The 21,683-nt window shown below is 42.9% G+C and overlaps 1 protein-coding gene across 1 annotated transcript; it reads left to right on the top strand.

Annotated features, from left to right (window-relative positions):
- Nucleotides 1–12,231: 12,231 nt before the first annotated feature.
- KCNJ1 (potassium inwardly rectifying channel subfamily J member 1) lies at nt 12,232–13,350 on the top strand. Its single transcript, XM_063139017.1, has one exon. The coding sequence runs from the start codon at nt 12,232–12,234 to the stop codon at nt 13,348–13,350; it is 1,119 nt and encodes a 372-aa protein (XP_062995087.1).
- The last annotated feature ends 8,333 nt before the right edge of the window (nt 13,351–21,683 follow it).

The following is a 21,683-nucleotide window of genomic DNA, read 5'->3' as shown; positions in this document are numbered from 1 at the left end:
TGGGGTTGGTCTAGGTGGAGAGAGGACTTAGTTCTGTGTTGCTGCTGTGTTTGGAGAAGATTAGGATTTAGCTTGGGTTGTGTCTTGTGTGTTTGTTATTTCTGACTAGTTTGCTTAGTTTCCTCTGTGTTTGTTTGTTACTTTAATTTATATAAACTTTTCATTTTTCATTTTTGGACTGTTTGTTTGTTTGTTGGGTTTCCCACCCACCCCCACCCCTTCCCCCTCTTTTAAACCCCTGTTCTGTGACTGTGTTTCATCTTCCTTCTTTCTTCTATATAAAAAAATTACAAAAAATACAAAAAAAAATTCCTCTCTTTCTTCTGTCTCTTACTCTCTGTGCGTGTGTTTGTGTTTGTTTGGACTGTGTGTTATTGTGTGAGTGTGTTTGCCATGCACTGCTTGTTAAGTGCCAAAAGCAAATTAAGTTTGAGCATTTCAAATCCAGTTTGGTCAAAGCATACACACTTGACCCATTTCCCCAAATATATTATTACTATTATTATTATAATTATTATTAATCATCATGAGAAAAGGGAGCAGGCACACGTCTGTGGCATGCCTGCCTTCCCACCTCCGCCTGGGTGCTGTTGTGGTGGGGTATCTGCTGGGATTGACTTCCCCATAGATCTATGGCATAGTTGTACATCTCTGCCTGCCTCTCTGCCCGCCTGGTGCCTGGGAGCTGTACTACATGATGGGCTTTGTGGTTCAACCCCACAAGCCTCTGACATGCTTGCTCCCAGTGCTGCCTGTCCTCCTCTGTGCCCGCCTTGCAGGGATGGTTTGTGTGTGTCTTGCTTTGACTCAGGGGATAAGTCCTTCCTGTGCTCACTTAGACTTTTTGAGGTTCCAAATATTTTTTTCAAGTGTGGAAGAAGGTTCATATTTAGGTTTATCTACTCACCAATTCATGGCATGTTGGGATGTCCTTTGAAATGGCCATAAATAAAGAAAGCCCATTGAGCTGTCTGCAGCTTTAAAAATCCCTGAGATACTGGGGTGTCGGATTTTCAAAAATCCCCCAATAATCAGGGGATGCTTGGATTTGATTGAGGCTTGGCATGCATGTGTATACATGGATCAGCTGTCATGGTGCCTAATTTGAGGTTTCTAACATGAAAATTGACAGAGTTCTAGCATGGGACTTGAATTGGGGTGAGCTAAAAGGGAGAAAACCCCGCCAAAAATCAGGGGATGATAGGATTTGCTTGAAACTTGCCATGAATGTGGATCTAGATGGCATCTGTGAGGGTGTCTGCTTCCAAGTTTTTATCTGTAAAAATGCCAGAGTAAATCCCATTTCTGAAAATGGGGTGTCAGATTTTCAAAAATCCCTCAATAATCAGGGGATACTTGGATTTGCTTGAGGCTTGTCATGCATATGTATACATGGATCAGCTGTCATGGTGCCTAATTTGAGGTTTCTAACATGAAAATTGACAGAGATATTGAAAGGGGTGTGAATTGGGGTTAGGGGTGATGCTTTAAAGGTTAAAAACCCTGCCAAAAATCAGGGGATGATGGAATTTGCTTCAAACTTGCCATGAATGTGGATCTAGATGCCATCTGTGAGGGTGCCTGCTTCCAAGTTTTATCTGTAAAATTGTCGGGGTAAATCTCATTTCTGAAAATTGGTTGTCGGATTTTCAAAAATCCCCCCAAAATCAGGGGATGCTTGGATTTGCTTGAGGCTTGGCACGCATGTGTATACATCGATAAGCTATCATGGCACCAAGTTTGAGGTTTCTAACATTAACAGAAAAAAGTTATAGGCATTTTTGGATTTCAATGCAAGTCTATGGGGGGAAAAGTGGAGCACCAATTCGGATCCGGAGGTCCGCAGCGAAGCGGAGCGGACCATAGGCGGTGCGGAGCAGACCCGATCCGGAAGTTGTGAATCTGGAAGAGAAGCAGATCGGGGTGTGTGTGTGTCTGTGCATAGTCCTAATTTTTTACTCCACAGTAGTTGTGGCAGGGGGTGGGAATCCAGATTACAACCCCCCTACCACAATGCTAGGATCCTGATCTTGACTGAAGGGGGTTCCTCTGCCTGTTTTAGAGTCGCTGCTAGATACTAGGGTGACTATATCGAAAAGAGGACAGGGCTCCTGTATCTTTAAAAGTTACATAGAAAAGGGAATTTCAGCAGGTGTCATTTGTATGCATGCAGCACCTGGTGAAATTCCCTGTTCATCACAACAGTTAAAGCTGCAGGAGTGAGCAGATGCAAAAGAGGGCAGGGCTCTTGCAGCTTTAACAGTTGTGATGAAGAGGGGATTTCACCAGGTGCTGCATGCATACCAATGACACCTACTGAAATTCCCTTTTCTGTGCAACTGTTAAAGATATAGCAGTCCTGTCCTCCTTTCCATATGTTCACCCGACTAGACAATGATTTAAAATAATGTATTTTTTGCCCCTCAGATAATTTATCTTAAGGAGGTTTGTGGATGGAAATTTCCCTTTCACCTTCTCCCCACTCCCTACTGCCATCTCAACCCCCCTCCAAATCCTCTCCAAAGGTGTGGCTGGGCTCCTAAACAAGGGGGCATAGGGCATATGAAGTGGCCGGGGAGAGAAGAAGACATGGAATTCTCCTTCCATGAACTTCATTATTATTATTATTATTATTATTATTATTATTATTATTATTTATATAGCACCATCAATGTACATGGTGCTGTACAGAGTAAAACAGTAAATAGCAAGACCCTGCCACATAGGCTTACATTCTAATAAAATCATAATAAAACAGTAAGGAGGGGAAGAGAATGCAAGCAGGCACAGGGTAGGGTAAACAGGCACAGGGTAGGGTAAAACTAACAGTATAAAGTCAGAACAAAATCAAGTTTTAAAAGCTTTAGGAAAAAGAAAAGTTTTTAGCTGAGCTTTAAAAGCTGCGGTTGAACTTGTAGTTCTCAAATGTTCTGGAAGAGCGTTCCAGGCATAAGGGGCAGCAGAAGAAAATGGACGAAGCCGAGCAAGGGAAGTAGAGACCCTTGGGCAGGTGAGAAACAGGGCATCAGAGGAGCGAAGAGCACGAGCGGGGCAATAGTGTGAGATGAGAGAGGAGAGATAGGAAGGAGCTAGACAGTGAAAAGCTTTGTAGGTCAACAGGAGAAGTTTATATTGGATTCTGAAGTGAATTGGAAGCCAATGAAGAGATTTCAGCAGTGGAGTAACATGGTCAGAGCGGCGAGCCAAGAAGATGATCTTAGCAGCAGAGTGGTGAACAGAAACCAACAGACTGATGTGAGAAGAAGGAAGGCCAGTGAGAAGAAGGTTGCAGTAGTCCAACAGAGAAATAACCAATGCATGAACAAGAGTCTTGGCAGAAGGGACAGACAAAAATGATCGAATCCTTGCAATATTATACAGGAAAAAACAACAGGATTTAGCTACTGCCTCAATATGAGGAATAAAGGAGATCGAGGAATCAAATATAAAGCCAAGACTACGAGCTTCCTTGACTGGAGTAAGTGTAACATCATTGACAGTAAGAGAGAATGAGAGATGAGGAGAAGGTTTGGGAGGAAAAACAAGCAATTCAGTCTTTGCCATATTAAGTTTCAAACGACGATGAAGCAACCAAGCTGAGATATCTGAGAGACATGCCGAGATACGATCGTGAACATTATGTTAATATCTCTCATGATAACATCTCTCATGACCCAAGCCTAATTTTGGGCGATTTCTCCCTCCAACAGCAGCCCTCTTGTCCCACATTGTTCCAGATGGCCCTCCTCTGAAGGGGGTCTGCAGGACAGAGGAAGGAACACATTCTATTAACTTCTTTTAGAATCCAAGCCCAAGGGTTCCATCATGGGACTTGCCCCATGGAGGCGCACCATGGCGATGGAAAAGGAACCTAGATTTGCATTTATCATGTACTTCTCCAAGGACTGACCAAAAAAGAACATCTTCCACATGCCAACTGCAGGTGCCGAAGGCTCATCATCACATTTTGTGACAGGGCTTGTAGCGCTGTGGTGAATGCACCCCCGGATTCTGTGCTGTGAAAATTCACAGATTGCTGTCAAGTTGACAGCCGGCTCCATTCCTTTAAGGCAGGAACTGTAGCAGATTTTCCAGCCAATGCAGCAAAAGGCAAGCTTGACCTCTCGCCCAGCTGTGCCAGCAACTTCGTGAATCATCGCTTTCCCTTTTTAGTACAGTTGACTCTGAGGTGGGACTGTTGGGTCCTGCAGAAACGAATTTTGAGTTAATAGTTCACTCTAAGACTCTACGCCGGTGGAGGGGGAGGAACACCACAGGAAAGGCTCACATGATTCCAGATTCATTTCATTCTTTTCAAACTTTAATCATTAACGTTTGATGTGACTGGGAATACTGCTAACCCTTCTGTCCCTCTTCTGTGGCTCGTGGATTAGGTGGCTTATTTCCTCCTTCATTAAGATATATGACCAGATGAGATTTTAGCATTTGTCCTTTCATACTTCCTCTACTCCTAGCAGATACACCATATATTAAATATAGGCACAGGCCATTCACCGTGGCTGTAGGTTTTAAGAGGAGAAAATATTCTATGCAGAGATCGAAAGCATCCACAATCAATTCACCGATAAATTGCTTGCTAATCAAAGCTAGGATCTGATCAGGAATTAATTGGCTTCTCTCAGCACTTCCTGATTTGTAATTGTTCCTCAATAAAGCCTGATCTACACCAAGCAGGCTATAACGCAATGGAGCCGGTTAGAAAATGGGTCCCAACAGTTGTCAGTTCACTTCAGTGCTGCTATAAAGCAGTAGTGTGGATCCCGCCTAAGTGCTGCAAATTCTGAGATGTTGGAATAAAATTGGAGACATTTGCTAAAGCCCTCCAAGAAGTTGTCATCATGCCACCGCTTTGCCGCTCCTTCAGTAGTTAAAGCTGCAGGAGCCCTGCCCTCTTTTGTATCTGGTCATGCTAGGCAGGGCTCCCGCAGCTTTTAACTGTTGTGATGAAGAGGGGATTTCACCAGGTGCTGCATGCATGCAAACGACACTTGCTGAAGTTCCCTTTTCTATTCAACTGTTAAAGATGCAGGAGCCCTGCCCTCCTTTTCATAGGGTCACCCTAAGCAACTGGTGCTTAGAGGCCTCTTAGGCTCGCCTGGCACCAACGCTGCTATCTTTCCGGCGCCAGGTTAAGACTTTCCTCTTTGCCCAGGCACATGGCGGCACATCTTAATCACCCACATGTTTAGTTTTTTAACGGTTTTTCATGCTTTATGTGTGTATGTTCTGTGTTTTAGAATTTTAAATTTTATGTACTCCTTTTTATCTTAATTTTAGAATTTCTGTAAACCGCCCAGAGAGCCCTGGCTATGGGAGCAGTATATAAGTGCAATAAATAAATAAAATAATAAATAAATAAATAAATAAATAAATATTACTTCTGATACTGGCGCTCCCATGACTAGTGGCCATTGATAGCCTTATCCTTCTTGCAAACCCTAGAATGTTGATTAGCAGGTGGATTCCAACTCTCCAGCTGGGACTCTCAAGCTTGAAATGAGAAAGTCACATGTATCCCAATATGGGGAACCTATATGTGGCCGGTATTGTTTCCTTACCTAATCCTATGCATTCAAAAAACACAGAAACCTCAAAATTAAAGGGGGGGGGAAGACAAAAATGCAGAAGGAAGGAAGGAACTTTCCCCCACAAAATAAAACAATTCTTTTTTCAAGGAAGGAGGCTGGATTAACCCTAGTTGCATAAACTATGTATGTGCCAATTTACAGGTATAGATGCATATTTAGAAATAATTATTATAATTCAAATTGAAACACAGTACACCACCACAGTGTGGAAAACTGTGACTAGGTGAGCTTTGCTCAGTCTGCAATCCAGGTGTTGTTGATGGGCATCTTTAAGGCCCAACTCTTCCTTCTGACAGCTCTGTGTCTTATACCAGACTTCGGGCATAGCTAGACAGGGCGATATCCCGGGGATTATCCCTTGATCATCCCTGTGTGTCCACAAGACGCACAGGGGATCCTGGGAGCAGGAAGGGATTGTCCTTCCCTTTCCCTGGGCTATCACCCTACTCTTTTTTCGTGGTTTTTCCATGGTCTCGGGATGATCCCAAGACCGCGGAAAGTGTGGCCCGCTGTTGTGGTTTGTACTGGCTCCTCGCGAGCAACATTGAGGGTGGGGTGGGGGAGCAGGGAAATTATTATTTTTAAAGAAGTTACCATTTTGCAGACAAGCGCTCCAATAAAAACAAAATGGCGGTTGTGATGTCATGCACCACATGTAAATAAGGGCGATGATCTCACGGTTATAAAATTGAGAGTTTGTTGCCCTTTTACCCCCTCATCTAGCCCTGGCCTTCAACTTGGAAACCCATCAAATGGAGGAGGCCTTTGAAATGGAGGATAGTTCTGTGCACCTCTTCTCTGTAAAAGAGGACACATGACCATAGCTCAGTCACAGAGCACTTGCTTTGCATGCAGGAGGACCCAGGTTCAATCCCCGCCATCTCCAGGTAGGGCTGAGAATGACCCTGATCTGAAATCTTGGAGTTCTTCCACCATTTAATGTAAAAGGTTCTAAGCTAAGTGGACCATATGGCCTGGCTTGACAAAAGGCAGCAGTGACCTCTGTTTCCTAATCATTTCATTTCCTGTGGCTCACCAGAGTGCCCTAGCACACAGATTGGGACACAGAATCTAAATATTAGCAGAGGGTACACAGTTTTATCTTTAAATGTGTCAGGTAATGAGTGACACTTATATAAACACTTTATACGCTTTCAAACAGATAAGACTCCATGTTTTCCCCATTTAAAATCAACAATTTGCAAAGGCAGCAACATTGTAAGTGTGTGCTCTGCCCGAACAATTAATATATAATATATCTACCATAGTAAATTGGATATGACAAGCTTAGGTTACTACTATTTTCTGATTTAAACCAAACTCTCCTTATGAGCTTCCTGTATTATACAACCATGTCTTATATAACCCTTTTTTTCTTTTCTTAAAAGGGGTCTGAGAACTACGTTCATACCATGGTCTGGCTGTAATGCTAGCCACAAGATAGGCAGTGATTTAAATCAAACTACTTTTAAGTCTGTTCTGTATTATGCAGCATGAATACCTTTTCTGAAAAGGTATACCTTTTCTAGAAACCCCTTAGTGAAAAGAAAGGAGCCAAAAACAATGTTCACACCATGCTTAGGCTGTAATGTTAACCACGGACAGGTGCTTATTTCGTCAACGGATACTAGTTTAGCACTTCGGATTTGGAGACCTGGGTTTGGTGTCATATTGAATGCTTTTTGCCATGTTCGTATGTTGTTCTTCCTCCAAGGAACTCAAAGTTCCTCTGCATATATGCAATTCCCTTCAAATAGAAACCTAGCATAGCAGGGTTTGTGCTAGGCTTCATTCTCTCTCTGAAATGCTTGTTTTGTATTTGTAGGGAGGTTTGATGTGGGAGGGACATTGAAAACTGGTATCCTCCACACCTATAGGCCAAGGTGGTTCACTCCACTCTTCCACCTCATGCTGTTTCATGTGTAGAACGTGTTGACATAATGCACACCCAACACTCCAGTGTGACTATGCATTGCAAGGAAAAAATCAGTCCTGGTGGGTGAATCACCTAATGTCAGGTTCTGTCCTACAGCACCACCTGGTGGCCGCAGTGCACCTTGCCGGCTGCAGAGTAGTCGCAGGACCCAGGCCCATATCAGCAGCACTCCCAGATGGGCTGATGCAGACTAGCTGGGAGCAGCCAGGAAAAGGCTATATAAGAACGGCATTTCCACCTTAGCCTTTGCCACAGCAACATGGTCTCCTGTAGCCTGTTCTGGATGGCTTGTGACTCCAGACCTTACCTGACCTTCTGCTTTTCCTGACCATGCCTTTTGCCTCTGGCCCTGCTTGAACCCTGTTGCTCCTGGACTCTGAACCCTGCTTGCTTCTGGACCTTGCCTCTGGCTCTGTCTGGACTCAGTTGCCAATTCCACCACCACCCATCCAGGCCCCAGTGTTCCTGCACTGAGGTCTTGCTGCCCATGCCCTGGACACCTAATTGAGGAATACCTGATAAGGTTCTTCCAAAGAACACCAGGGTACCTCGAATGCATAAGAACTGGGATAGGCAACCATTTGGCTCATGGGCACATTGGCAATTTGAGAAACTGTCTTGAGCATCACCATAAAATGGCTGTCAAGGGAAGCATGGCAAAGGACACGTAACCTACCAAAAAGATTGAGAACAAGGCAGAGGTGAGGTCTGAGCCCCAATGCACTAAACAACTCATCCAGGAATTTATCCAGCCCCCTACCACAAGATGTAGTAATGGCCACCAATTTGGATGGCTTTAAAAGAGGTTGGATAAATTCCTGGAGCAGGAAGCTATCTATGACTACTAGTCCTGATGGCTGCATCCTCCCTCCAGTATCAGATGCAGTATGCCAATGCACACCAGCTGTTGGGCAACATGGGTGAGAGGGTGCTGTTGCATCCGTGTCCTGGTTGTGGGTTCCTGGTTGACAGCTGGTTGGCCACTGTGTGAACAGAGTGCTGAACTAGATGGACCTATGGCCTGTTCTGACGTTCTTATGAATCTACAGTTTTCACTACGAACATAAATCTATTTCACAGTGATCCCAAATGCCAGTAAGAAAATGCGAATTGAAAATAATAATCTAGAAGGGGGTTAGGACACCTTGCTGGGTACCAATAAATGTGTCTGGGGATGTACTGCTGCCCACAGGTACCATGTTGCCTACCTTGCATAAGGGCATAAGGAAAGCCCTGCTGGAATAGACCAAAAGTCCATCTAGCCCAAAATTCTGCATCTCATAGTGGCCAACCAAATCCCTTGGGGAAGCCTACAAACAGGGCATGAAGATAATAGCTCTCTCCTGTTGTTGTTGCTGCCTAGGAGCTGGCACTTGGTGTCATACACAGAGGAGGGCCAGGATCTCTTCTTGATCATCTCAGAGTGCAGGACATGGAATAATGGGCTCAAGTTACAGGAAGCCAGATTCTGGCTGGACATCAGCAAAAATGTTAGAGCAGTACGACAATGGAACCAATAACCTAGGGAGGTCTTGGGTTCTCCCACACTAGAGGCCTTCAAGATGCAGTTGGACAGCCATCTGTCAGGTATGCTTTAATGTGGATTCCTGCATTGAGTAGGCGGTTGGACTCGATGGCGTTATAGGCCCCTTCCAAGTAAACTATTCTAGGATTCTCCTACAGTGCCATCTAGAGGTTATGCAGCCACCAAGGAGGCCCTCTTGCACTGTTACTTAATGTGCCTCTAAAGGCAGCAGTACCCAGAGAAGGGTCTCCCCCGAAGATCTGAAAACCTGGGTAGGTTTGTATAGGAGATGGCAGTCTTTCAGGTAGCCTGGTGCTAAGCTGTATAGGGCTTTATAGGTCATAACCAGCACTTTTAATTGTGCCCTGAAACAGACTGGTAGCCAGGCCAGATCTACACCAAGCAGGATATGACACTTTAAAAATGGTTTGAAAACTGAATATGGAGTGTGTCCTGGGCCTCAACAGTTTTCACTACTATTATAAACCATTTTAATGCAGTAGTGTAGGTCCTGCCCAGTGAAGCTGTTGTAACAAAGGGATCACAGTCATCATCCATGAATGTGTGAATGTAAAGAAGAGCCCTTTGATAACTGCTATGCTATGGCATAGGGTGGTCAGCTGTTCAATTTTTTAAAAGCTTTTGAGTGGATCTAAGTTCAATCTCTCCATTCTGGCTTATGAACAGAAAGAAGGCAAGATTCTGGCATAGAACGGACATCCAGTTATACATTTTGCAACTCAAGCATTTGTGCATTGCTGCTCCCCTAGAACTGCAATGTATACACAGAATATGTTGCGGGTGTGTGTGGATTTGTTATAAATTAAGGCTCTACAATGAGGGGTTCACAAGTTTCAAGACCAGAAAATAAGATCAATGCATGAAGAGAAAGGAAAAGTTTAAACACTGGAAAATTACTTGGACTGGTCTATTGCAAAGGGATATTTTCTTTATTTTCCAGACTGTGTTTAAGACGTGAACATATCAAGTCAGTGTAAAGAAATAAAACTTTTGGACTGTTCTGAAAAGAAAAAGAACACGCTCCTTTTCCTGTGATCACATAACTGCTTAAAATTTAACTGGACGTCCTCCCTTTGCAGTGTAAAGTCAGAACAAAAATGCCCATAGGGCCTTTCATAGCTGACAGGGAACATGGAAACCTTCATAACCGGGCAACCGGGACATTTATATTCCCTTGTGTTCCCAGACAATAAGTTCTGGCCCAGTTCCTTTTCTGGCCTTCAGTCACATGTTCCATGTTGTTGGAAGATGAGAACATGAAAGGAAATATTAAAAGCTCTGGAGCCTACAGCATTTCATTACTTCTAAAAGCCAACAGAATTGAAACCAAAACAAGGGCTCTGAGAAACTAGAGTAGGATACCAGCACAAGTTTCCAGAAGCACAACGCCCCCCCCCTCAACCTTTAAAAACAAACAAACCTAACAAATAAACTCACACTATGCCAATGAGAACTCAGCATGCTCAGTAACCACAGAATGTTGAATGTTAGTTAGAAAAGAAAGACAGAAGACTTTAGCTCTTAGTAAAAATGTTTTACTTAAGGTTTTACCTTGACGGTTTATGATGCTTTTCTAGTATTTTGAGGTTGCAACATACTTCTGACACTACAGACACATGTTTCTTTGTGGGGGCATTTTACCATTCCAGGATACATTGGAAAATGGGATGGGGTAGTAGAATGCTCCATGAAGCTGTGTTGTTGTTGTTGTTTATTAATTTTACAACCTCTGAATGTTTAAAAGGAAAGATACATTGCAACTTTCTGTTTCTAGTCTTACTTGCAGGCTCTAAAATGGATATTCTAGTTTTTAAAAAGAATTACTTCATTTTTTTTTAGCTCTAAGCCATGAAATGTCATCCGCCCCCCGCTCCCCAAGCCTTATGGCAAAGCAGACACCTTCTTCTTTTCCTGCTCCATGCTGTATTGTATATAATATTGCAAAAGACAGATAGCTTTTCTGCACAAGGCATTTATTGTGCGCTCGTGATTCCTTATTCACTGTTGTTCACAAGTTCTTTAGATATCAGGATCCTCCAATTTTGCTTCTCTTTTTAAAGAGCACTTTCCCAGGCTCTTTTTTTTTAAAGAGTGGGGGAAATGGCTTATTATTTCTGAAAGTGAAAGAAAAATTAATTTCCTACTTGTGTAATTGCAATATTCTGCTATAATACAGTGCCCCCTAGAGGTTTTGCAGTGGAAAAGCAGGAATGGAAAAACCCTTTGTGTAGAGTTATTAACGGCCTTGTGCTTAGAGAAAAGAATCACCATATTGTCTCTATCCCAGCCTTCCCTAACTTGGTGCCCTATGAATGTGTTGGATTTCAAGTCCCAGCATGCCCCAGCCAGCATGCTCTAGCCAATACAAGGGAAATATCCCTCTCTTCAAGTCATTTTCCCTGTGGCTGCAAAGTTTGCAGATAGCCATAGAAGAGGCAAATTAGGGGAATGGATGTTAGCTGTCCCCACTGCTAAGCCCTCACCCCTTTTGTTTTGAAATGCCTTGACAATACCTGGACTCAGTACTAAATTAAATGGAAGGCCTTTCAGCAAAACGCTCTCTGCAGATGACTCACATATTCACACCCATCACTTGGATCACTCATCACCATCATGCAACGACTGACTTGTATGCATGAATGAGGACCCTTGCAAATGTAACACACCACAGACAGAATTGTCATATTAGTTCCCTCACATCATGAGTGCTTTCTACTAAAGTCCATCCAAGCATTCACCACTGCTGTCCAAAAGTGTACACTACAGTAATCAAGAGCAAACCACTTGACCAACTCACTAGTTTTCTCTATGAATCGTGCTGTTGTGTGACCTTCTCATGACTTTTCTTTCTTTTTGCATGAAATTGGAGGATAATACATACTTAGCTGCTTTACAGCACAGTCATGAGGCAGACTTTATTTAGATTTCCTTACCTACCTGAGCTAAGTACCACTATGGAATGCTCCCTTAGGCTATTACAATTTGTTTCTTCATGTAGCCACTGAATTCCTTTGCAAATACTTAAATTACCCTTTGTTTTTGAAAATCACAAAACAGCTAGCAGCCCTCATATTTATTCCACGTCATTCTTTCTTTCTTTCTTTCTTTCTTTCTTTTTAAACCCAGATTGGCTGGTGGGAATGTTTAAATTCATCCGGAATCATTTCATCCATCACTTGACAGAACGCAAGAGACGAAGGTCACGGCTGGTGTCAAAAGATGGAAGGTGTAACATAGAGTTTGGGAATGTGGAAGAACAGTCAAGGTTTATTTTCTTGGTTGACATCTGGACCACTGTCCTGGACCTAAGGTGGAGGTACAAAATGACCATCTTCATTTCAGCATTCTTAGGCAGTTGGTTCTTTTTTGGCCTTCTTTGGTATGCGGTGGCATACATACACAAGGATCTGCCGGAGTTCAGCCCTTCATTGAATCACACTCCATGTGTCGACAATATAAATGGCTTGACATCTGCTTTCCTGTTCTCCCTGGAGACCCAGGTGACTATTGGCTATGGTTTTAGGTGTGTTACAGAACAGTGCGCCACTGCCATTTTCCTGCTGATCTTCCAGTCTATCCTAGGAGTCATCATCAATTCTTTTATGTGTGGGGCTATTTTGGCCAAGATCTCTAGGCCCAAAAAGAGAGCCAAAACCATCACGTTCAGCAAGAATGCCGTGATCAGCAAACGGGGTGGAAAACTGTGTCTTCTCATCCGGGTGGCCAACCTCCGGAAAAGCCTTTTGATTGGGAGCCATATCTATGGTAAGCTCTTGAAAACCACCATCACACCGGAAGGAGAGACAATAATCTTGGATCAAGTCAACATAGACTTCATCGTTGATGCTGGCAACGAGAACCTCTTCTTCATCTCTCCCTTGACCATTTACCACATCATCGACAAGCATAGCCCCTTCTTTGACATGACAGCAGACACCATCCTCCAACATGACTTTGAGCTGGTGGTGTTTCTAGATGGGACTGTGGAATCAACCAGTGCAACTTGCCAAGTCAGGACATCTTACATTGCCGAGGAGGTGCTGTGGGGATATCGTTTTGCTCCCATCGTCTCCAAGACCAAAGAAGGGAAGTACAGGGTAGACTTCCACAACTTTGGGAAACCCGTGGAAGTGGAAACCCCTCACTGTGCCTTTTGCCTCTATAATGAGAAAGACGCTAAAGCCAAAGCCAAGATGGGATACGACAACCCTGGCTTCATATATCAAGAAATTAGTGAAACCAGTGACACAAAGATGTAATTTAGGGTGCTTGTGGGACTTGAGTACTTACTTTTTGATATATATCTAGGATGTCATGCCAAAAACAACAACAAAAACTCATTATGTTCTGAGTTGTAGTAGAAGAAGAAAAAATGAACTGGTTTGGATACCAAAGTGGTCTTAATGTAATCAGAAGAGACTACATGACAGCAATTTCCTGGATGCTGCTAACTACATCACGTTATATTCACAGAATGCATATATTTTTCTACATATGTGGGACTTTGACTTAAATGGGTATCCAATATAATTTTGTATAGTTTCCAGAGCCAAAGGAACTTGATTTGGTCCTTTGCCAGCAAAGGGAAGGTTATGCACTGTGGGTAGTATTATTATTTTTATTTTTAAAGGGCAAATTTAATGTTGGGAATGATTAGCAGATGGATTGAAAATTAAACAGCAATCGTCATAATGACATATGTAAATCTAAATGCTTCCTCATTGAGGACATGGTATTTAGTGTATAAGTGGAGTAAATTCTGGTTATCCCATCTCAAATAGGATAGAATAGAGCCAGAAAAGGATACAGAAAATGGGTGGCTAGAATTAACAGGTAGTATAAACTCTTTTCCTATGATGGGTCAAACTAAATGGTTCCCCTGGTCATGTATAGTGTAGCTATGCATGATAGTTTTGCTACTGTTGTGTAAGCGTGTGCAGCCCTGATTCATATCAGGACTAGGGTGCTTCAAGAGGGAGTGATTAAACTCCCCCTACCTGTTTCCCCAAATTCCAACCCCCATGGGAGGTGTAAAAAAGGAGGAAAAGTCTCTATTGCAGTCCATGGAGGCCTCCTCCCTGTTTTAGCTCCTGGTGGGAGGTGTGGCACAACAATACATGGAGATCCATCCCTAGTCTATCCTGACTGGCAACTTCTCTCCAGGGTTCTAGGCTTCTCTCCAGGTTCTTCAGGAGTCTTTCCCAACTGCCCAGAGAGCTTTAAAAATGCAATAAATAAATAAATAAACCCTACCTGGAGAGCCTAGGGCTTGATGTTTTGCATGCTGCTGAGCTGTAGGTTTTTCCCTCCAACTCATCTCTGTATGTCTAGGAGGGGCACATCTTCACTCTATTATGCCCCCACCCCCAGCTTTCATACCCTGAGCCAACCCTTGTGGAGAATCATCTTGGAGGCCACACACCATATATGATGAAGCATAATCACAACACAATGGGTGTTGAGAACTTAGACTGGGCTGTTCCAAGGAGACACTCCCTACAAATGCTTGGAACCAAGCCTTCAGCATTTATTAACTGATGCAGCCCAAGGATACGGGGCTACAGCTAGAGTGTATTTGAGATGAAACCAAAGTAACAGTAGTCATGGGTGTGATGCAAGAGGGTCTGTACAGTGAGGAAAGATGCCTCAAATAGTTGAGCTAGACTCCACAAGATTGAAATGGCTTCTTTTACAGAACCCCTCAAATGTCCCCTCCCTTTCCTCCCTTGATGAGGTGACGGAACAAACTTCACTCCTAAACATGCACAGATTTTATCCTTGGGGGTTTCATTAGGATGTGGGAAATGAAACAGAGCTGTATTCAAAACGGTGTGGCAAAAAGGCAGGGATGCAAATGGCCGAAACATCCAACAGGATGAGAAGGGCAGTCATGCTGCAATCTGATCGGTACCATCGACTTTAGTTTTGCGTATTCAATCTCAGTTGCATGTAATAACCGGAAAGGCTGCACTTACTTACCTCCTGTGGGTGTTTACCATGACCATACCAATTAGATTAGTAAAATACCAGGGAAAACCTTTGGAAACTAAAAGACCTACACTTAAGGAGGAAGGAAGTCTCCCTTAACAGCATTAGGTATTATTGTTTTCCTTTATCCTTCCTTCATTACTGTTATAGATACTTTTTCCCCTCTTTAGATGGGGGCTTTGCAGTTATAGCAGGCAGAAATGCTTGATTCCCTTCCCCTGCCCCTCTAGCAGATGCAAGAGCAGATTTATGAATTTTTATTTATTTATTATTGCATTTATATCCTGCCTTTTTCCCTGCAAGGAACCCAAGGCGGCATACATAATCCTCCTCCTCTCCACTTTATCCTCACAACAACAACCCTGTGAGGTGGGTTGGGCTGAGAGTCTGTGACTGGCCCAAAGTCACCCAGTGGGTTTCCATGGCCAAGTGGGAACTAGAACCCGGATCTCCCGACTCCCAGTCTGACACTCTAGCCACTACACCACACTGGCTCTCCAATGGAATGTCAGTGGTTGGTGCAGACTCTCCCCCCAAATTTCATTTAGTATTATGGTGAACACAAACAATTCTGTCCTTCCACACACACGCAAAGTGTCTTACCATAGAGACTACTTTATGGGCCTTCAAGTCAAACAGGGTCATTCCATTATTTCTGAAGGCATACTTATTCTTGGAATAAATTTAGAAGTATGGATTTTTTAAAAACAACAACAGCAACAACCCTGCTTAATAAAACCATCCATAGAGTTTGGGCTGTGGGGTGGTGTAGAAATATAATACATAAATAAAATAACAAAAAACATCTCAGCAACGGTGACTGAGATTTTCTACACGAGGCTGTAAATCGCTGTATCTACTTTCAGTTTTGTCACAGAATTGTGATCTGATCTCTACACAAAGAGCTTTTCTCTTCCTGCTTTTCTGCCACATAACCTCTAGATGGAGCTGTGCTATAGTGTAATGGCACAAATACACCAGCAAACAATGGTTTTGGAAATAATACCCTGTTTTCCCCATTAAAAAACACACACACTGGAAAAGTGCTCTGAAAAAACAGAATCAAAACCAGAGGATGACGACATCATCTAAAGAACCCATAAACATTAGCAAGGAACCACGAGTGCACAATAAACGTCTCATGTAGAAAAACTCTAGCAGTAACTCAACAGTATAACTTGTTAATTTCATATTCTGGGGCATCTTACCCTTGTAAGGCAGAAGTAGGACCTTCAAGGAAATGTTGCACTGTATCTTCCCTCCCAACAGGGTTGCTCTTGTCCATGTTTCCAGCCAGACATTCCCTGCCAGCAAGGAATTCCACTCTTACAGCCATCCCTCAATAAAGGTGTGGGATAAAAGCCTCATGTAGAAATGCTTGAACATTCAAGTCAGACCATGGGCTCACCTGTCCCATCATTGATATTATCATCATCATCTATACACGAATAGCAAGCTCAATTGGTTTGGTGCTCGTGCAACTGAAACATTCATGCACAAAAGGGCAGTATCGGCAGGTTTGCAGAAGTACCAAAAATCTTTAGGGAACCCTCCACCCCAAAACAGCTTAATGAGGACTATGTGAGTTAAATGGCCATGAAAAGCTGACAGGGAAGTGGGTGGGTGGGGATGGAAAACCAATTTTGAGGGTGACTAGATATGCGTCTCCCAGGAGAGAGCATAGCTGGGTGGGTGGCTGGAACAGCGAACCAGGGTATGCACATAACTGTACCCTTTTTGTTCCTGTTTATTTTGGAAGTGTCTCTTTATGGGGCTTTTTGGATCAGCATTGTCTATGAAGATGCCTATGGCAATGCTGGAAATGAAACCTGGACTAGACCTGTGCGCAAATAGTCTTTCATTTTCTGAAGAATCTGGGGGTGGGGGTAGCACGGCTTCTTTCATTTCCCTTTCTTTTTTTCTTTCTCTCTGTGCTTCTTTAGGCTTTTCTGCATGGGACTTTTAACCCACCATTTTACCAAAACTTCTGCTTCTAGCTTCTATACAGGATTAAGATTGGCTCCTTTATGTATGTCCCCCCCACACACATGGGGCTTTCTTCCTCTGCCTTTCTATAGATTCCATTACACAACCACTAAGTGGCACTGCAGTATAATGCAATTGCGGAAATACATAAGGGTTTTATGCTGCCATTCAGGATATACCAGACTTTCTTCATTAGAAAAACACACATACTTAAATAGCTGTGAAACATGGGAGAGGCCCTGGAGAATGATGACATTGTGTAAAGCACCCACAAACGACCATGAGTGAGGAATCACGAGTGCACAATAAATACCACATGTAGACAGGCTCACCCTCTCTTTCTCTCCCTTTCTTTCTCAGTCTCTTCTTTCTTTGTCGCTACAGGCGGCTACAACAGCCATCATGGTAGGATCTACACTACTACTTTAAAATGGTTTATAACAGTAGTGACAGCTGTTAGGGCCCAGGACATACTCCATATACAGTTTTCAAACTGTTTTCAAAGTGCCATATCCCACTTGGTGTAGATCTGGCCCATATTACATCCTTCACAATATCTTGGACCTTGCATCATTCTAGGGCATTGTAGGGATAAAGTAGTAGCACCCACTAAGAAAGAAAGAAAGAAAGAAAGAAAGAAAGAAAGAAAGAAAGAAATGGTGAATATTGAAAACATATTCTGCACAGTGACCTTTTTTCTGGGGAATGTCTCAGTCATTTTCTCGGAACAATATCTTCTGAAAAATTTCAGCTCTCCTCTAATTTCTGGACCCTTGCATAGTCCAAACATCTGCTCTGCCTGAAAGTGATAAACCATAATTTTAGCAAGGTCCCATCTCTTCCCCTGGTTCCCGAGTAATGCAACCTCTGAGCATATTCAATTTGATAATATAAAAATAATCCTAGGTTAATTATTGTACTTTTTAAAACTGTCCCCTGCTTATCTTACTCTCTCTCTCTCCTAGCTAGCAAAAGGTTTTCCTGTTTCCCTCTAACTCCCCTTTTCTTTTGTTTCAGGTCTTTTTTAGATTGAGGGCCTGCAGGGAGAGAGATTTCTGTTTTTTCCCCCTATTTTTGTACAGTGCCTGATGCACATTCAGTACTTTTAGAAATAATTAAATGATTATGATAAACATTCCTTCGATGCTTTGCCCTCAACTTACCAATTGGTCTTGTTTTGCTTAGGGTGAAACAACTCTACTAAGGGTTTATTCATATTTGGCTGTTTTTCTTTCTGTATAGATGCAACTGTAGTCCTGGCAAACAGGTTGTTTTAATTACTTCCAATGACTCAGTGTGCTTTAGTGGTCAGAGCATTGGGGTATCACTGGAGAGAGCCAGGTTCAAATTCCCATTCAGTCATGAAGCTTATTGGGTGACCTTGGGCCTCTCTCTCTCTCTCTCTCTGTGTGTGTGTGTGTAATTAAATTAATAAAACCCAGAAATTATTGTAAGATACACACCCCTCTGCAAACTTCCATTTTAGGGCCAACTGTTAGCGTTCAGAAGTCCAGCAATTAGCAGTTGTATGAATGGCTTGCAAAAAGTAAACAGTGTTTGACAGCACCTTGGCATGGGGAGTAAGGGGGGGGGGTTACCCTTAAACAGGGTCCCAATAATCACCTGCCCCCACATCCTGTGGATTATTTGAATTGGAAGAAAAACTTCCATTCATGCCATTGGGAGCTTTTCTGCCAATGCAAATAGGAGCTGTAAAGTAAAGAGCAAAGGGTTAACAAGAACACACCTTCCTGCACATACCAGGCTACTGATGTTGGGCCCCTGGGTTTGCTATTTACATTTTAAGAGCCATTCATACAATTGCTAGTTGAATGAATGAAATGTCTTGTCGAATTTGGCCCATAGCAAGCAATAGTACTAAAAAATAAATGGTCTGGAAATACTTTAACCACTGGAAATCTTACCCAGTCTCCTGCTAGTTCCTGAACCTTCAACAAGCCATGGGCAACTTTCTCCATAATCATAGGGACTAGGAACTTGGGCAGGAACTGCAGTACTGCTTTGTAATGGTATTGAACTTACACTGACAACTGTTGGGGCCCATTGCCACATTCCATATATCATCTTCAAACTACTTTCATAGTGTTATAACTTGCTTGGTGTAGATCAGGCCTTGTTCTCTACCCCTCTCTGTGGTCCTCCAGGTGTTGCTGGACTACAAATCCAAGCAATTCTAATCACTGATCATATTGGCTATGGCTGATGGAAATTGGAGTCCCACAGCACCTGGATGGCCACCAGTTCCCCACCCCTTCTTCATGAGCACATGGAAGCCACAATTCTCAATCACCATGTCTTGTGCTGGGTACCTGTTTCTCCATGTGAACTACAAGGATACATTTCATAGACCATTCTTTAGGTTGCTAGGCTCATGGCCAACACAGTGTTGTTTTGAGCTAGAAGGAACACACTGATGGTTAACTAGGAATCTAGGAACAGACCCAACTCCTTCCCATGGGGTTCCTGCTGATTGCAACAGCAGGAAATGCCTGCCAATCCCAGCATGACAGTGGTGGACCGGGGTGGGGGGAGACAGCACATTCAAGAAAGAGCCCAACAACTCAAGAACAATGAGTGGAATTTCCTCTTTGTCCAGTGCAGACTCCTTGTTAGCAGTGAGATAAAAGTCCTAAGTCAGGAAAGAAAGGCTATCAGGGAAACACAGAGTCCACTTAAGAGGGATCCTGTAGGAAATCTATTTCTGTGCTTGTCATCCCATGGCCATTAAGAGAAAGTTCAGTTAGGAGGACAAAAATAAATGTAATCTTCCAGAACAGGCACAGTGGGATAAAACCTGGTGACCTTGTTTGCAGTAGCAAACAACTGTTGGGCCCTTTCTGATCTCCCAAACAGTTGTTTTTGCTGTTGTGTTCTGACATTTGTTGGGTCCCTTAGAACAAAAGTTCATCAGGACATGATTCTGGGCAAACTTGTCATTGCAAACTTTTGGAGTGGGCTGGATTTGTCCAAGCCCTTGGGATGGAATTAGATGAACACTCTCTATTAATGATTTCTTCCAATAATGACAATTCTGATATATTAGGACATTTTGCCCCAGAGCTTCCTTGAATAACAACAAGAACAAATTTTACTTCTTTTTCTTCCTTGTTTGTTAAGGGCTTCAGCCACCCAAAGTCTTCAGGTCTGTAGCTTGCAGCAGGACGCATTATGTGCAGTACATTTGGGTGCTGATGCATTTAGGAAGGATGTTGTTTATTCGTTCAGTTGTTTCCGACTCTTTGTGACTTCATGGACCAGCCCACGCCAGAGCTTTCTGTTGGCCGTTGCCACCCCTAGCTCCCCCAAGGTCAAGTCCCTCACCTCCAGAATATCATCCATCCATCTTGCCCTTGGTCGGCCCCTCTTCCTTTTGCCTTCCACTTTCCCTAGCATTAGCCTCTTCTCCAGGGTATCCTGTCTTCTCATTATGTGGCCAAAGTACTTCAGTTTTGCCTTTAATACCATTCCCTCAAGTGAGCAGTCTGGCTTTATTTCCTGGAGTATGGACTGGTTTGATCTTCTGGCAGTCCAAGGCACTCTCAGAATTTTCCTCCAACACCACAGTTCAAAAGCATCTATCTTCCTTCGCTCAGCTTTCCTTATGGTCCAGCTCTTGCAGCCATAGGTTCCTACGGGGAATACCATTGCTTTAACCATGAGGACCTTTGTTGTCAGTGTGGTGTCTCTGCTCTTAACTATTTTATCAAGATTTGTCATTGCTTTCCTCCCAAGAAGTAAATGTCTTCTGATTTCCTGGCTGCAGTCAGCGTCTGCAGTAATCTTTGCGCCCAGAAATACAAAGTCTGTCACTGCCTCCACGTTTTCTCCCTCTATTTGCCAGTTATCAATCAAACTGGTTGCCATAATCTTGATTTTTTGAGGTTTAACTGCAACCCAGCTTTTGCACTTTGAAAGATATTAGAAAATCCAATTTAAAAACAAACAACAACAGAAAATAAAGATAAATACTGTTTCCTTTCAAATATGCCTAAGCTAATACTAATAGTGTGTTATACTTCCCCATTCTATGTAAGACATCCTCATTTTTCTTTTTTCTTCTGTCTTCTGTCATTTTTCCTTTCTATTTTGATTTACGTTTTAATAACTATGTCTAGATTTGCATCTATACATATAAACTAGCATATGCCAACAGGTGCTATTTTTGGGCCTCTTTCTACATGATACATGTATTCTTTGTTGATTTTGGGGGTCATTCACAAGTGACTACCCTGATGCATCCAAAACTCATCTTGAATGCCATCTTACATTGATTCTTTTGTCCCAGTCAAGGTAGCCCTTACCACTAGGAAGCTCTTAACCCTGCTTCAAGAAATATATTTTGGATCCAATAGAGGCCTGCAAGTTGTCAAGATATTTCATTTATGATTATATTTTCATTATGGGTGTGTGTGTGGGAAAGGACCATTAGGATTTTCTTCCAGAGGTGCCATCATGTTTCGGGCCAGTAGTGAAATCGCTGGTCCTCATAACTATGCCAGGCACCCAAGAGGGGGGATATGCACCATGGGAGTAAGGGAAGAAGGAAGAATCCTAGGGCGTATTTAGTCATTTCCATCTTAACTAGCTCTTTATCAAT

This window comes from Elgaria multicarinata, chromosome 12, assembly GCF_023053635.1.
Source record: "Elgaria multicarinata webbii isolate HBS135686 ecotype San Diego chromosome 12, rElgMul1.1.pri, whole genome shotgun sequence".
Taxonomy (NCBI): domain Eukaryota; kingdom Metazoa; phylum Chordata; class Lepidosauria; order Squamata; family Anguidae; genus Elgaria; species Elgaria multicarinata.
Note: the sequence above shows the minus strand (reverse complement) of the source record. Positions and strands in the feature narration are given on the sequence as shown.